At 40.3% G+C, this 18,757-nt stretch overlaps 1 protein-coding gene across 9 annotated transcripts in view; it reads right to left on the bottom strand.

The window, feature by feature from the left end:
- The window catches only part of LOC127586448 (ryanodine receptor 1-like), a 625,703-nt gene that overhangs the window by 532,755 nt on the left and 74,191 nt on the right, over positions 1–18,757 (bottom strand). For 5 of the 9 annotated variants that reach the window (XM_052044408.1, XM_052044411.1, XM_052044413.1 and 2 more), the window contains exon 4: positions 18,199–18,219. The exons of the other annotated variants lie outside the window; for them this stretch is intronic. In XM_052044408.1, the coding sequence (XP_051900368.1) occupies positions 18,199–18,219 (21 nt within the window). The remainder of the gene's footprint in view (positions 1–18,198; positions 18,220–18,757) is intronic. 9 annotated transcript variants of the gene reach the window in all.

Below are 18,757 nucleotides of genomic sequence, written 5' to 3'. Positions count from 1 at the left end.
ACAGCCAAGCCTCCCTGGATCCCTTGGCCTTTGACCTTCTGAAGAAACCTACCATGTGGAACTTTGTCAAATGCCTTACTAAAATCAAAGTAGACCACATCCACTGCACTACCCTCATCAACCTTCCTGGTCAGCTCTTCAAAGAACCCTATCAGGCTTGTGAGGCAAGATCTTCCCTTCACAAAGCCATGCTGGCTGTCCCTAATCAGTCCATGATTCTCTAAATGCTCATAGATCCTATCTCTTAGAATCCTTTCTAACAGCTTACCCACCACAGACGTAAGGCTCACTGGTCTGTAATTCCCTGGACTATCCCTAATTACATTTTTTGAGTCAGGGGACAACATTCGCCACCCTCCAATCCTCCGATACCATTCCTGTGGCCAACAAGGACTCAAGGATCCTAGCCAACGGTTCAGCAATCTCCTCCCTCACTTCACGAAGCAGCCTGGGGAATATTCCGTCAGGCCCCAGGGACTTAATTGAAAGTTAAGACATTTTGAAGGGATCACTCCCTTCATGACTCCTGGCCTGCTCTTCTGTCTCCATCTACCACTCCTTATCACATGGTACTTTCCCAGGCAATCGCAGGAGATGCAACACCTCTTCCTGCCCATCATCCTGGGGTCCGGTCTTTCCAGGTGAAGGAGTAATTCACTTGGACTTCTTCCAAGTTAGTGTACTACACTGTGTTCATAATGTGGCCTCTTCTGCATTGGAGAAGCCAAACACAGATTGGGTGATCACTTTGCAGAGCATCAGCTTTCAGTCCACAGGAGTTCCCTAAGCTTCTGGTTACCTACCACATTAATTCACTGTCCTCTCCCGCCTCTTGCATTGTTACAATGAGACCCAATGCAAGCTTGAGAAGAACATCTCATCTTCTGTCAGGGCAAGCTGCAGCTTTCAGAATTCAATGCTGAGTTCTCCAACTTTAGGCAACTCACTTTTTCTTTGTCTATATTGGAAGTGGCCATTTCTGCCCATCATCATTTTGGCTTTGATTTTATTTTTCTATTTGTGTAGGCTGGCCTGCTGGGCATGATCCACAACCTAACTAGTAGCGATGCATTACATTGACAAAGAAGCATAATCTGATCCTAACTGCTACTTAACTGGTACAGTCACACATTTAGTCTCATCCTATCAAAGATATTCCATCTGTTCAACGTATTCCTCTCCCACCTCTCCTACTAAAACATTGTTTCTTTCTTTTGACATCTGAAGAAGGGTCCCAGAGACGAAACTTATCTGTTTCTCTTTCCACAGCTGCTACCTGACCTGCTGTTTCCAGCATTGTGCATTTTCATTTGTTTTACAGCATCAGTTCATCTTCCTCCAAGTATGAAACACACTCTATTATTGAGTTCCTTTTCTTCTCTCTATCCCTCCCCATTTTCTCTACAATTTAAAACTTGTTTTGTTTCTAACTTTTCCCTGTTGTTACGAAAGATCATCAGCCTAGGTTAACTGCTTCTCTCTCCTAAATGCTGTCTGACCTGCTCCGTATTTCTGCCATTTCACTTTTATATAAGATTTCAATACACCTTAACCAGTAGAAGTAACTAAAAGAAAACAGCTTTGAGGATGTTTCCTGGACTGCAGAGCTTTTTGTTGTAATTTTTTTTTTATTTACAGCGTGGTAACAGGCCCTTCCAGCCCAACGAGGCTGCGCTGCCCATTTTAAACCCCATATTAACCTATCCGTACGTCTTTAGAATGTGGGAAGAAACCGGAGCACCCGGAGGAAACTCATGCAGACACGGGAGAACGTACAAACTCCTTATAGACAGCGACAGGAATCGAACCCCAATCGCTGGCGCTGTAATAGCATTGCGCTAACTGCTACGCTACTGTACCATACTTGATTTATAAGAGGAGATTGGATAGGCTGCGTCAGTTTTCCCTTGAACAAAAGAGGCTGAGAGGCAACATGATAGAGGTATGTAAAATGATGAGAGGCAATAGAAAGGGTGAATAGCCAGAGTCTGTTTCCCTTGGTAATCGTGTCTAAAACCAGAGAACAGAGATTTAAGGTGATAGAGGAAGTTTAAGGGGGATCTGAGGGTTATTTTTTTTTAAAACACAAAGAGCAGAATGAGTTGCCAGAGGAGGTTGTGGAGACAGGAATGGTAGCAACATTTAATAAGCATCTGGACAGGTACTTGAATGAGCAAGGCATAGAGCGATACGAAACTATGCAAGCAAGTGGGATTAGCATAGATAGGCATGATGGTCAGCATAGACGCAGTGGACCAATGGGCCTGTTTCTATGCTGTACCAACTCCATGACTCCATGATCTATGTCCGAAAAACTGTAGGAAACTTGGAGAATGTTTCAGTTGTTTGATAGTTTGTTTCCATAAAGATGTTTTGTTTATATATACAGTATATCCCTAATAAATCAGTCAATCTGAGATTTAGTTACAATATTCCAAAAAGAGCGTTAAAAAAACATTGGATTTAAATTTTTCAGTTCATTTTAAGAACTATACAGATCAAGGCTTATAAAGATGTTAAATTTACTTACAAGTAAAGATGCAAGAGAAGGAACGAAGCAGAGAGATTTCGGGAAGGAATCCCATAATTTATTAATTTAGCAGCTGAAGACATGATCGCCATTGGCAGAGCAATAATATTAGGGATGAGCAAAAGAGCAGAATTGGAAGAACTTAGATAGCTTGGAGGATAAAGAGGAAAGGAAGGTAAAGGGATTTTAAAAAAAATAGGAACTGTAAAATCAAAGCACAGTTACAAAGTGGAGCAAGATTTGACAAGGGCAAATGAGTTTTGTATGGCCTCAAGTTTTCAAAGGCTGGAAGGATGACCAGATGTGCATTGGAATGGTCAACTCGAGAGGTAACACATGTATGGATATCTGTTTCAACAATGGATGAGCAAAGGCATTGGTGAGGGGGTGGAGGGGGTCAGGTCATGTTATCTCAGTAGTGGAGAAGCCAGAAGAGATGGTAGTAGGTAAAGCTGGTAAAACCATATTGCATTTTCAGATCATGAAAGTTTACAAGGATGGAAAGTTTGATTTTTTTAAAAAAAGGAAGAATAATGGGAGCATTTTTAAGAGAAGTTGGATAGTTAACAGATTAGTTGGAACATGTTCCAGCATGGGGTTGTTTCCTTGGACAAGCTAAGTTTGCAGGGGTCACGAGGGGAGGGAGGAGAAAAGTTAGATGATTAGAGTGTGGGATGTGAACTGGGGGAGCTCTGGAAGTTTGGCCTGAGCGAATAGGAATGGGAAAGAAGCAACAGAATAAAAGTCTTTTTTGGAGAATATCTGGCCTGTAACATGCAGCACCAAAGTTAATTACTGCGAAGATCGATAGTCAAAATGCACTGAAACAAAATATTATCTACTTCACGTTCTTACTACAAAAACACAGCCTCAGACATTGTTAATTCTCGTAAGGTTAAAATAACAGAATGAAACTTACTTCTGATTATTCTAACCAACTTACAAACCTTAGTTTTCTAACATTAGTATAGAAACAAAAAAAAACAAAAAGAAATTAAATCCAAAGAATTTAAAGCATATTAGATCTATAAAAAATTAAACAAAACAACAAAATGACCACTCTTGTTCATATGGATAATCAGAGATCAGTACAGAATTAGATTTTTTTTTACATCTGAGACTTTAGTCCAATTAATGGTTCAACCTGCACCCTTCAAATCAATGTCCTGCAAACTCACTTCAAAGAGCGATTCTGCAGTCGTGATGCGGCACGATCAAGGCCAATTCTGTCACGGATATAACTCACCCATTTCCATTTCTAAAATACAACCTATCTTTCTATATTAACATCATAAAACATAAACTGTCATCAAAAAAAGTCACAGTGTCATGCAGAAAGATATACTGTAGAGATGTCCTGCTGATATTCATCAATATAAATGTGTCACATCTGCCAAAAGCATCTTCACCTCAAACAGTGAATTTTGATGAGAGCACGTTATAAAGAAAAGGCATCATTTTTTGGGATGAGAGAGAAATTATAGACTACTTCCTTATGTTTTCCTCAATCTTCAATTTTGGCTCAAGACCAAAATCCACCAAGCCAAATTACTTGGAGATGGAAGTGGAAGAAGATTTATATCATACTGTGTGTTGAAGATGAATGGGGGAAACAAAAGATCAATGACAATATCATCGTATATAAGTAAGTTTTAATTCATGGAAGAAACATTGACAAGCATATATTGATAAGGTATTAAACAGCTTAGATGTATTTTCATACAACAGTACAGCACAGGAACAGACCCTTTGGCCCACGATGTTGAGTCAAACTAATTAAACTAGTAATTAAATGCCTAACTAAACTAATTCTTTCTGCATACACGATGTCCATATCCCTCCATTCTCTGCACATTCATGTGCCTATCTAAGAACCCCTTGAATGTCTCTATCGTATTTGCCTCCACTAGCACCCCTCGCAGTGCATTCCACGCACCCACCACTATCTGTGTTTCTAAAAAAAAAACTTGCCCCACACATCTCCTTAGAACTTATCCCCTCTCACCTTAAATGTATGCCCTCTATCTATGCTTCTCATAATGTGATAAATTTCTATCAGATCTCCCCTCAGCCACTCCAGAGAAAATAACCCAAGTTTGTCCAACCTCTCCTTACAACACATGCTCTCTAATCCAGGCAGCATCCTGCTGAACCTCTTCTTCACCCTCTCCAAAGCCTCCACATCGTTCCTGTAATAGGGTGACCAGAACAGAATCAGAAATGAATGAAAAAAAAATGTGGCCTAAGTAGTTTTGTAAAGCTACAACGTAATTTCCCGACTCTTGAATTCAGTGCCTCGACTAATAAAGGCAAGCATGCCAAACGCCTTCTTTACCATCCTATCAAGCTGTGCGGTCACTTTCAGGGAGCTATGGACTTGGACCCCAAGATCCCTCTGTACATCAACAATGTTATGGGTCTTGCCATTAACAGTGTATTGTCCCTTTACATTTAATCTCCCAAAGTGCAACACCTCACATTTGGCCGGATTAAATCTGTCTGCCATTTCTCCACCTAAAGCTGCAAATGATCCATACATATCCCACTGTATCCTTTGGCAATCTTCTACACTATGCACAACACCACCAACCTTTGTACCGTCTGTAAACCTACTAACATATATATACATACATATACATATACACACACATACATACATATATCACAAACAGCAGAGATCCCAGTACAGAGCCCTGCAGAACACCACTAATCATGGACCTCCAGCCAGAATATGTCCCAATGACCACTACCCTCTGTCTTCTATGGGCAAGCCAATTCTGAATCTAAACGGCCAAGTCACTGTGGATCCCATGCATCTTAATCTTCTGGATGAGCCTCCCGTGAGGGACCTTGTCAAATGCCTTACTAAAATCCATGTGGACAACATCCAAAACTCTACCTTCAACCACCTTCATCACCTCCTTGAAAAACTCGATCAAATTAGTAAAACACAACTTGCCATGCACAAAGCCATGCTGACTGTTCCTAATTAGGCCATTGTTTTCCAAATGGTCATAAATCATATCCCAAAGAAACCTCTCCAATAGCTTCCCTACCACTGACATGAGACTCACCGGTCTATAGTTTGCAGGATTATCCCTATTTCCCTTCTTGAATAATGGAAAAACATTAGCTACTCACCAGTCCTCTTGAGATCTCGCCTGTAGCTAGATGGACACAAAGGTCCTGGTCAAGGCCCCAGAAATCTCATCTCTTGCCTCTCTCAATAACCTGGGGTACATCCCATCATTCCCTGGGGAGTTATCCACCTTAATGTTCTTTAAGAGACCCAACACTACCTCCTTCTTTACCTCAAAATGCCCTAGCATATTAGCACACTCCACACTGATCTCACTATCCTCCACATCCTTCTCCTTGGTAAACACTGACATAAAGTACTCATTTAGGACCTCACCCACATCTTCTGCCCCCAAGCACATGTTCCCTCCTTTATCCATGAGTGGTCCTACCCCCTCCCTAGTTATCATCTTGCTCTTGATGAATGCATAGAATGTCTTAGGGTTCTCTTTAGTCCTACTTGCCAAGGACTTTTTATGGCCCCTCCTGGCTAATTTCCTTCTTGAGTTCTTTTCTAGCTTCTTTATAATCCTCAAGGGCTCTGTTTGATTTTAGCTTCCTAAATCTTAGACACGCTTCCTTTTCCTTCTTAACTAAATTCACCATCTCTCTCGACATTCAAGGTTTCCTTACTTTACCATCCTTGTCTTTCCTTCTTTCTAGAACATACCTATCCTGTACTCTGTGCAGCTGGTCTTTAATCACCCTCCACATGTCAGATGTGGACCAGCCCAAAGATAGCTGTCCCCAACTAACTCTTCCTAGTTCCTGCCTAATACTCTCATAATTTGCCCTGCTCCAATTTAATACTCTCCATCATACTTATTTTCATCTTTAGCTATCTTAAAACTTAAGGAATTGTGGTTACTGTTCCTTACTGTCCTCCCAATTCTTCATCATTAACAATATCATTTAAAAACAAAGTGCTCTGTGACTTGCCAAACAGGCATGAATTCTGCCTTTTGTTTCTGATCATATTCTGACTGATACTTTGAATGGAGAGACAAAGCAAAAGTAATGTAATGGCATAATGAAATGCATTGATGGATGATTGTGAAACAGGGCCAATGATAATGTACATGGGATTAATCATACAGAAAGCATATTGGGAAATGTTTAGATTATACAATGAAAGATCTCAAAAATTAAAATTGATTTGTTATTGTATTTCAAATTATAAATACTGTGAACTTTTCAATTTGGATTTTGTTGAGTAACATTAGTTTTACATTTTATGCACAAGGACTTTGCTTATTGCTCTCCAAACTGCAACCAGATGGAAATACTCAGGTCAAGCAGCATCTGTGGTGAAAGAAACAGAGTCAATGCTTGAAGTGAAGGGAACTTCATCAAAACTGGAAAAGTGAACACGCAAATAAGCACATAAATTGCAAAGAGTGGGAGGGTTGGTGAGAACAGAGGGAATGTTTGTGTTAAGGTGCAGACCAAATTTGTCAAGAAATTACATTAAATACCAGCTCTTATGGGATTGAAGAGAGAAAAATAAACAAATTTAACTGAAATATACAAATGGATTCAAGAGGAGAAAAAATTATTTACCTGAAATTGTTAAATTCAGTATTAAGTCCGGAGGGCTGTAAAATGCCCTGGTGAAAGATGTGGTGTCGTTCCTCGAGCTTACGTTGGAATAATGCAGGAGGCCAAAGACAGAGAAGTCAAAGTGGAAGTGGGACAATGAAGTGACAGGTGACTGGAAGCAAATGGTCACCCTGCAAATCAGTCACCAAATCTGCATTTGGTTTCTCCAATATACAGGAGACGACATTGTGAGCATCATAATTCCAGTATTTTGTGTTTTTTTGCTATGGATTTCTAGCATATACAGTTTTTTGCTCCAATTACATGAGAGAAATAGATTTTCCACAAAAGTTCAAGCAAACACAGACAGAATTTTCATGGGCAGCATTCTTATGATTTGCTATGTGCATGATCTCTTCGTCCAAAATGTTTCCTAAAATAAGCCCTATGATATATAATACCAGTTCCTATCTTGTAATTTGAATAAAGGAACAGTCACAGTGGTTTGTTTGCAACAGCACGACAGCAATCTTTCTGTGAAAGCATCTCATGTTAAAATTGTATCCGAAAGCCAACTCTGATTAGAAACCCATAAAAAGGCTAGATCAACATAAAATACAGAAAACACACAAATTTTCTGAATCTGTGATTATGACAAACTAAACATAAAACAGCAACAATTTAGCATGAAAAAAATGAAGACTAACATGTTGGCTAATCTTCATTTATGAAAAGCATATTAACTTGTCAGACCTATATTCAGTCAGGGGAAAAAGGGAGAATTGCATTCTATCAGGGTCAACAGGGAATCCAAATCTTACAGCCAGAAAGGACAGTGCACGGACTCACCATGATACCCATTCATCAGAATGTTGTTTGAAATCGTGTCCGCATAGAAAGAACATTGTCATGAACACAGTGCAAATCTTGTATGTTATGTGATCCTTAAAAACAATCACAAAGCAAATTGTGGACTGGTTACAGGTTGCACGAAGACCACAATTTTACTTTCGAGTCCTCCGTAAGTCTGATGAGCTAACATATGCGGAATGCTGGCAAAGCACAATGCGTGCTTGGACCTTAGTGTGGGCCCCTCACTCAGAAACCAGCTTTTGCAATACTTGAATGAGGTCTGCTTGTGCAGATCACAGGCTGCAGAGCCATCACTGAGAACCTGCCTTAGGTAAATCATCCTTAATTAATATTTAATGGGTATAGCAAGAGTAGCCCCTACCACTCCAATGATCTCCAGATTAAATCTCCAATCCAAGACAACCTTTGTCTCCTTCCTATTTCCAGCCCAACCTCAATTTCTTTCCCCGGCTCCCTCCACCTTTCTCAAATGAAACCTTCAATCCAACCCAACGATCTCCAAGACCATTTGGAATCTGATCACCCTATCAACCTCCAGTTCAACCCTTGCTACAGCAGTCGATCACAATCCCCTCTCTCCACATCACATATAAGGTCCTAATCAGCCATGGCTAACACACCTTCCTATCCATTCCCAATCATCCAAGGGCCTCTCTCACCACAACCACACAACTCCATGACCAGACCTGTGACTTACTCATGTTCCTTCACCGTCTCCCTAAAGGCAGTAAATGTCAAAGAAAGAATGCTGTGCACGTTTTGGTCATAAAGCCCTACAGAATTTTGTTTAGGTAGGACATATTTTAAAGCCTGTTGTGACAAAATTCTTTGGCATCCACACAAGACAGTTTAACACACCTCTGTACCGTACAATTTCTAGATCATTGCATCTTCATACATTTCCACTTTACAACCCAGTAGTAATTTACTTAACAATCCTTTTTCTTTCCACTTTACAATTATATTTGGTTGATAATTTTGTGTAAATAATTTGACTCAATTTCAATATGTTGAATTTACTAGACATATTTCAAAGTTCTATGCTGACACATATTTTAAAGCAAATTGGGAGTGAAAATCAATTTAAACGATAATGAAAGACAGGTTATATCAAACTGGCTGCAAGTTGGAAATACAGATGTATCAATAATTTATTTGGTCCCAGTTAAAGTTTAACACAATGAGTCATAACTCTACTTCTCCACAGCAGAGGAGTTTATGTAACATTGTGACCAACATTACTGCCTCCAAAGATTGTTTTTTTAAACTCAACATGATTTGCATCAAATCAAAGCATTAACTTACAGCAAGTTATCAAGAAAGAAGAAACCATCTTCAAAAATCAAGAATACAGTTTGCAATATTGATTTCAAATATTGAACTGTAGTAAAATAACACAGTACTTACCTTATTTACATTGAAAACCTCAAATTTTTTAATTGTTGTTATCCAAAGATAATAACAACCATTTCACACTTAAGTTAATGTTATTTTAACTTTAGTAGTTGTATTAGCTAAATAACCCTTCAGGTACCAGATAAAATGTTATAAAGTCACAACAAAGCAAAAATTCAGGGAAGGTATACAGTACACACCAGGTAAAGTTCAGATTTTATTCAAATATTCTACTGTGCAGTTTACACATGTCTGGATGTTTTCATTTCTACTGGGTCACATGTATTATACAATCGATTTGGTGTATCCCTGAAAAGTGCAGTGATACAAAATTATACAATGCACTCAAACGTGCTTACACCAGCATCTGCTTTTACATGGTGCATACTATACTTTGGCTTGGTCAAAGGTTATAACACTGGGAAGGAAAAATGGCCCTGTTCAGCCAAATACAATGTCTAAATTGTGGCAATTTATCATTTTATATTTGGACTGTAAGGTAAGAAAAATGGTGTAAAATTGATACAGTAAAAAAGGGAACTCAGTTTTTTAAAAAATTGAGATTAGTAAAGAAAACAATATGATGTGAAATGCTTTTGGTTTCCAAAAATTTGAACAGTACTTTTTTGTTTCGAAATTCTGTTAAAATACCAAACTATTTAAATTTTAAAGTTAACCAAATAAATTTATTTTATGAAAGGCATTTAATAGTTCCTGAACAAAATTTAGTGAATCCAAGCTTCTGATAAGGAAACATAATTTTCTTGCTTGACCAGCAAGATGTCGAGTTAGAAACCTGTGCTTGGTCACTTGCACTAAAGGCAGCAGAGCACTGGCTGCTTGAGCATTCCCCTTCTGATGGGATACTGAAACTGGCTAAAAGGTGACAAACATAAAAGCTGAATTCTACTATTTGAATCCAGAGATATTTAATAAAGTTACTTGCCAAGTACACTATTTTATCTGGCCAATTTTGATTCTGTATTGATATGAGATAATTCATGATAAATGATCCTTGCTGTTTTCATAGTCAAACTACTACAGTTGTGACTGCTTTACTCTTAAGCATCCTCCAGCATCATTAGGAAAGCACTTCTGTTAAGACCAAAAGTAGCAACAGTAGGCCATCCAGCACCTCAAGTCTGCTCTGCTTTTCAATATGATCATGGCTGATCTGACATTCCCCAGTTCCACTTTCCTGCTCTTTCTTCACAACTCTCGATTTCATTAATAAATAGAAATCTATCTATCATAGCTTTAAAAATACACACAAGCTATCCCCCCTTCACTCCGTGGCAAGTAATTTCAAAGACTCAGCCTTCAGAGTAGAAATTCTTCCTCATCAGATTTACAGAGACATCCCCTTATTCTCAAACGATGTCCACTGGTCCTAGACTCTCCCGTAAGGAAAATTTTCTCTTTGTATTTACCCTGTCTAGCTCCCCAACGATCTGTTTCAATAAGACTGCTGTTCACTCTTCTAAACTCCGAAATGTACGATCTCAACCTGATCAACCTTTCCTTGCAGTACATGTGGGAATCTTTTAAAGACCAGCTGGTTAGAATCCAGGAATAGCATCCTCCTGTTAAGATAAAACATGGGGATGGCAAGGTTCGGGAACGCTGAATAACAAGAGATGTTGTAAGTTTAGCAAAAAAGGAAAAGGAAGCATATCTAAGGTTTTTAGCAAACTGAAATTGGACAGGATCCTTGTGGAATATAAAGAAAGCAGAAAAGAACTAAAATTAATCAGGAGGTCTAAAAGGGGCCATGATACATCCTTGGCAGGTAAGATTAAGGAAAATCCCAAGGTAGTTTATACATATATTTAAAAAAAAGGTAACTATGGAAAGGGTATATCCCCTCAGGGATAAAGGATAGTCACCCCATTTTAGGAAGGATGTGGAGGCTTTGGACAGGGTACAGAAGAGGTTTACCATGATGCTGCCTGGATTAGAGGGCATGTGCTACAAGGAGAGGTTGCACAAACTTGGTTTGTTTTCTCTGAAGCATCAGAGGCTGAGGGGAGATCTGATAGAAGTTTATAAGATTATGAGGGCATGGATAGAGTAGACAACTGATATCTTTTCCCCAGGGTCGAAATATCTAATTCTAGAGGGCAGGCGTTTAAGGTGAGAGGGGGGTAAGTTCAAAGGAGATATAAGGAGCAAGTCTCTTTTATTTTTATTATTTACACAGAGTGTGGTGGGTGCCTGGAATGCACTGCCAGGGGTTGTAATGGAGACAAACACGATATCGGCATTTAAGAGGCTCTTAATATGCAGAGAATGGAGGGATAGGGACTTGTGTAGGCAGAAGGGACTAATTTAATTCAGCTTTTAATTACGTTTAATTGGTTCAGCACAACATTGTGGGGCAAAGGGCCTGTTCCTATGCTATACTGTTCTATGTTCTACTGGAGGAAGTGGGCGAGGCACGAAATGAGTACTTCATGTCGATATTCACCAAAGAGAAGGACATTGGATGATAGTGAGATCAGTGAGGGATATGTTGATATTCTAGGACATGTTGATATCAAGGAAGAGGCATTGGATCACTTGAAGAACATCAAGGTGGTTAAGTCCCCAGGACACTGAATGAGGCAAGGCAGGAGATTGCTGGGGCCTTGACAAAGATCCTCTTTAGCCACAGGTGAAGTCCCACAAGAGTGGAGAATAACAAATGTCACTCCTTTGTTTAAGAAGGGCAGTTAGGATAATCTGGGAATCTTCAGGCCAGCGAGCCTTATATCAGTGGAAGGGAAATTATTGGAGAAGATTCTTAGGGACAGGATTTACTTTATTTGGAAAGGCATGGATTTATTAGGGATATTCAAAACATGGCTTTGTGCAGGGGGGGGGGGGTAATGCCTCACAAACTTAAGAGGAGCTGACGAAGATGATTGATGATGTTGTCCACATATACTTCAGGAAATCATTTGACAAGGGCCCCCATGGTAGGCAGATCCAGAAGATTGTCAGATGGGATCCATAGTGTCGGCAGGTTTGGTTCAAAATTGGCATTGTCATTGAAGACAGAGGGCAATGGTAGAGGGATGTTATTTTGTCTGAACGTCTGTGACCAGTACTGTTCCACAAGGATCAGTGCTGGGATCGCTGTTGTTTGTAATATAGAGGAATGATTCAGGGAAAATGTAGCTGGGCTGATGAGCAAGTTTGCAGACAACACAAAAATTGGTGGCATTGTAGATAATGAGGAATGCTGTCAAATAATACAGCAGGATATAGATCAGTTGCAGATATGAACAGTGAAACGGCAAATGGGAGTCTAATCCAGACAAGTGGCAGTCAAATATAAGAGGAAATTGTACAGTAAATGGCAGGACCCTTAGGAGCATTGATGTAAGAGGGATCTTGGGGTACTAGTCCATAGCTCCCTTAAGTGGTAACACAAATGTATAGGATGGCCAGAAAGTCGCATGGAATACTTGCCTTCATCAGTCGGGGCACTGTATATGAAGTTTTGGAAGTCCAGTTGCAGCTGTATTAAACTTAGGTTCAAGAACATTTGGAGTGTCATGTGCAGTTCTGGTCGCTGCAATACAGGAAGAATGTGGAGGCTTTGGAGATGCTGCAGAAGAAGTTCACCAGGATGTTGCCTAGATTAGAGAGTATTAGCTATAATGAGACGATGGACAAACTTGGATTGTTTTTTCTGCAACTTTGGAAGCTGAGGGGCAACCTCACAGAGTGTGTAAAATTGTGAGAGACATAGGGTAAATGGTCAGAGTCTTTTTCCCCAAGGTGGAAGTGTCAAATACTAGAGTAGGAAAGTTTAAGTACAACCAGTTTTTACACAGATGGCAGTAGATGCCTGGAACGCGTTGTCACAGGAAGTGGTAGAAGCAGATACAATAGGAATGTTTGAGGCATTTAGACAGGCACATAAACAGGCAGGAAATAGAGGGGTATGAACCTTGTGCAGGCAGATGGGATTAATTTAGATTGGCATCATGATCGGAACAGACATCATGGGCTGAAGGCCTTTTCCTGTTCTCTACTGTTGTATGATCTATCTCCATATCCATCAATGAACATTCTCTGAACTGCCTCCAATGAAATAACATAGGGGCCAAAACAATATTGGAGAGGTCACATCTAAGTATTCTGGATACTTAGATGTTGACTGGATACTTTAATGTCACAGTATGTTGACAGGCCTACTAGAGGGAATGCCATATTAGATCTAGTATTAGATAATGAACCAAGTCAGGTGACAGATCTCTCGGCGGGTAAGCATTTGGGGGACAGTGACCACAGCTCCATAACCTTTAGCATTGTCATGGACAAGGATAGGAGCAGAGAGGACGGGAAGATATTTAATTGGAGAAGGGCAAATTATGAGGCTATAAGACTAGAACTTGAGAGTGTAAATTGGGTTGACAATTTTGAAGGGAAGTGTACTATGGAGATGTGGTGGTTGTTCAGGGATTTCTTGCAGGATGTTAGAGATAAATTTGTCCTGGTGAGGCAGGGGAAGAATGGCAGGGTGAAGGAACCATGGGTGACAAGAGAGGTGGAACAACTAGTTAGGAAGAAGAAGGCAGCATATATAAGGTGTAAGCAGCAAGGATCAGATAGGGCTCACGAGGAATATAGAGTAGCAAGGAAGGAACTTAAGAAGGGACTGAGGAGAGCGAGAAGGGCACATGAAAAGTGTGTTCAGTTCTGGTCGCCTCATTACAGGAAGGATGTGGAGGTGTTGGAGAGGGTGCAGAGGAGATTTACCAGGATGCTGCCTGGATTAGAGAGTATGGATTATGAGGAGAGACTATAGGAGCTAGGGCTTTACTCATTGGAGAGAAGGAGGATGAGGGGAGACATGATAGAGGTATACAAAATATTAAGAGGAATCGATAGAGTGGACAACCAGCGCCTCTTTCCCAGGGCACCAATGCTCAATACAAGAGGGTATGGCATTATGGTAATGGGGGGGGGGGGGGGGGGGGGGGGGAGTTCAAGGGAGATGTCAGAGGGAGGTTTTTCACCCAGAGAGTGAATGGTGCATGGAATGCGCTGCCTGGTGTGGTGGTGGAGGCTGATATGTTGGTCAAGTTCAAGAGATTGTTAGATAAGCATATGGAGGAATTTAAGATGGAGGGATATGTGGGAGGAAGGGGTTAGATAGTCTTAGGTGTGGTTTGAAGGTCGGCACAACATGGTGGCCCAAAGGGCCTGTATTGTGCTGTATTGTTCTCTGGCTCTATGGAAAAGGCTTTGACGAGTAGGGTTGAGGAGAATCCCAAGGCTTTTTTCATGTACATGAAGAGCAGAAGGATGACGAGAGTTAAGGTAGGGCCGATTAGAGACAAAAGTGGGAAGGTGTGCCTGGAAGCTATGGAAGTGGGTGAGGTTCTTAATGAATACTTCTCTTCAGTATTCACCAAAGAGAGGGGCCTTGATAACGCTGAGGACAGTGTTGGTAAGATTAATGTTCTAGAGCATGTAGATATCAAGAGAGAGGATGTGTTGGAGCTGTTAGAAAATATTAGGACAGATAAGTCCTCGGGGCCTGACGGAATATTCCCCAGGCTGCTCCGCGAGGTGAGGGAGGAGATTGCTGAACCATTGGCTAGGATCTTTGAGTCCTCGTTGTCCATAGGAATGGTACTGGAGGATTGGAGGGTGGCAAATGTTGTCCTCCTATTCAAAAAAGGTAATAGGGATAGTCCAGGGCATTATAGACCGGTGAGCATTACGTCTGTGGTGGGCAAGATGTTGGAAAGGATTCTAAGAAATAGGATCTATGAGCATTTAGAGAATCATGGACTGATTAAGGATAGCCAGCATGGCTTTGTGAAGGGAAGATCATGTCTCACAAGCCCGAAAGGGATTTTTGAGGAGGTAACCAGGAAGATTGATGAGGGTAGTGCAGTAGATGTGGTCTACATGGATGTTAGTAAGGCATTTGACAAGGTTCCACATGGTAGGCTTCTTCAGAAGGTCAGAGGGCATGGGATCCAGAGAGGCTTGGCTGTGTGGATTCAGAATTGGCTTGCCTGTAGAAAGCAGAGGGTTGTGGTGGAGAGGGTGCATTTAGATTGGAGGGCTGTGACTGGTGGTGTCCCAGGAAGATCGGTTCTGGGACATCTACTTTTCGTGATATTTATTAATGACTTGGATGAGGAGGTAGAAGGGTGGGTTAGCAAGTTTGCAGATGACAAAGGTTATGTGGTGTCATGAATAGTGTGGAGGACTGTCAAAGGTTGCAGAGGGATAGTGATAGGATGCAGAGCTGGGCTGAGAAGTGGCAGATGGAGTTCAATCCGGAGAAGTATGAGGTGGTACACTTTGGAAGGACAAACTCCAAGGTGGAGTACAAGGTTAATGGCAGGATTCTGGGTAGTGTGGAGGAGCAGAGGGATCTGGGGATTCATATCCACAGATCCCTGAAAGTTGCCTTACAGGTGGATAGGGTAGTTAAGAAAGCTTATAGAATGTTAGCTTTCATAAGTCATGGGATCAAGTTTAAGAGCCGCAAGGTAATGATGCAGCTCTACAAAACTCTGGGTAGACCACACTTGGAGTACTATGTCCAGTTCTGGTCGCCCCATTATAGGAAGGATGTGGAAGAATTGGAAAGGGTGCAGAGGAGATTTACCAGGATGCTGCCTGGATTGGAGAGGATGGATTATGAGGAGAGACTAAGGCTTTACTCTTTGGAAAGAAGGAGGATGAGGGGAGACATGATAGAGGTATACAAAATATTAAGAGGAATAGATAGAGTAGACAGGCAGCACCTCTTTCCCAGGGCGCCAATGCTCAATAGAAGAGGGCATGGCTTTAAAGTAATGGGTGGGAAGTTCAAGGGAGATATCAGAGCGAGGTTTTTCACCCAGAGAGTGGTTGAAGCATGGAATGCACTGCCTGGGATAGTGGTGGAGGTAGATACGTTGGTCAAGTTCAAGAGATTGTTAGGTAAGCATATGGAGGAATTTAAAATAGGAGGATATGTGGGAGGAAGGGGTTAGATAGCATTAGGCGTGGTTTAAAGGTCAGCACAACATAGTGGGCCGAACGGCCTATATTGTGCTGTATTGTTCTATGACCTCACCAAATGCTTTGTGTAGTTGCAGGAGGATTTCCCTACTTATATATAGTCCAATCCCTTTGAAATAAGGACCAATGTTCCGTTAGACTTCCCTATTACCAAATCTGAAGAGAGAAACTGCATCGAAATGGATGGATGGTTGGTGTGGGTGTACTGGCAACAGAGGGAGCATAAATTTAATGTACTTTAGTTTCTTTGGTTTCCTGGATGAGGTGGTCTCATGAAATTGAATAGAATGGATCTTTACTCTTCAAAGTTTAAAAGAACAAATGTTGCAAATCATCAGGAATTCAGTCACTGATTACATGATCGATAGATTTTTAGACCAAAGGAAAATCAACAGAAATAGGGATAGGGAAGGAAAATGAAGACCAGCTGTGATCTTATTGAACAGTGAAGGACCCTCATAGAGCAATATGCTCTTCTTTCCTATGTTATCCCGAACTTCAGCAAATCACTTAGAAAACCTATATCTTGAAGAACAGAGTTACCTAACTCCATCTCATTCTTCCAAATATCACATGAAAAGACTGGACACTCTTTTGGACCAGCACAGACACAATAGGCCCAACAGTCCCCTTCTATGTGATTCTGCTTTGTGATATCACATACTGCCGACCATATACTCATTTTGTGTATCAAGAATTGTTCTGCTTTATCAGGTGGTCCCTGATTCTACAGAACCAAAACGGCAGATATGAACAAATAGGAATCAGCGAGTTGTGACAGATGAAGGTAAAATTAGTTTTGGCATTAAATAGCCCATTGTTCTGAAAAGGAGGGACAAAATAAGTTGAAGAAGGAAATGAAAATACTTTATCCTTGAGATAATTTTTGAAATAAAGAGATCTCCTACAATCAGAATGTACCTATTCAAATATGACTTTGCACTAGCTGGACAACTGGCAAGTCAAATTTGAACCTTTAACACATAAGCATCCAAGAGTCAGATCCAGATGTGTATTGAATGCAAATGTCCACATGTTCAACTACAGGCACACAAGTAGATATACATTAAACACTACTAGATAGATCTGAAACCACACTATGCTTTCCAACATGAGTATCTCCTTCAGAGAAAAGATGAAACAAATCAACTTCCTTTCTCTGGGAATTACTGTAAATCGAAATGACTTTCCTCACAAAGTGACATTCCCCTTCGATGTTTTTCAATTTCTCGAGGTAAAAAAAACAGCAATGAACCCCTATAAGAAACCATGCTTCTGACCAGAGATGGTGCATTACCAGGTAGTCCCACAGTCACTCACAATTTCAGTAAAGCACCTTGTGCCCGGTCAGTAATAAAAGTGATGAGAAATATAGCAAAATAAACAGTGCATAAAAAAAGCAAAGAAATAAATCTGAACAAAAACCAGATGCAGTGGGGAATTATGATTAAAAAGTGAGGCTCTAACTCAAGTAACTGTTCTTCATTGATCATTACTTCTAAGATTTTGCTTTTTTGAAAAAAACAAAGCCATAAAGAATGACAATGAAAACAATTGTAATTTGGAGGAAAGTAACATATTATGATAAAATGAGTGCAATGAAATTAAAATGTTTAAGCAATGTATGAACAGGGCCTTTATGATGGAAGTGAAATATGTTAGAGCTCATGCACTGATGACTAATCACCTGTAAAAGGGATTTAAAATGGTTTAAATTAGGGGCACAGCAACAAAATCAGAGTAGTACAGACACACAAACATACCCATTTGTCCAGATCAAGAGGCTTGCATTGTGGATAAAATGAAAAGCAGAAAAAGTATATTATTTTCAATTTGCACCACTTTCTGGACTATTCCACCCACATAATGGGTAACTGCCCACTACCACTCTCTCTCTCTCTCTCTCTCACACACACACACACACACACACACAGAAACTAATCCAGTGGCCAACAGCAACTTTGATGACATGAAGTTATAAAACAGCTATTACAAAGTTAATTAATGAAAATCTAGTCAATTATGATACCTGATGATGGCACAATAGAATATTTCAGACTGTCAGTCAGTGAATCACTGGAAACTAGGGCAATTTGTTTCCTGCCAACTCCTGTGCGAGGATGTGACGGTATTGACTCTATATTTTTTTTCAAATTTCTAACCCTCTTCATAAATATTTTGTACAATGTAGCTTATGATGCAAAAAACATGCAATGTACTTCAGTTATCAATACATGTTTGTAATTATGACTTCTCTAATCAAAACTAAGGCTTAATAGGCATTTCAGGTAAAAAAAAATTGTCATTTAAAATCTGTTACAA

The sequence above is a fragment of the Pristis pectinata genome, chromosome 35, assembly GCF_009764475.1.
Source record: "Pristis pectinata isolate sPriPec2 chromosome 35, sPriPec2.1.pri, whole genome shotgun sequence".
Lineage (NCBI taxonomy): Eukaryota > Metazoa > Chordata > Chondrichthyes > Rhinopristiformes > Pristidae > Pristis > Pristis pectinata.
This window is presented reverse-complemented; position numbering and strand designations above follow the sequence as displayed.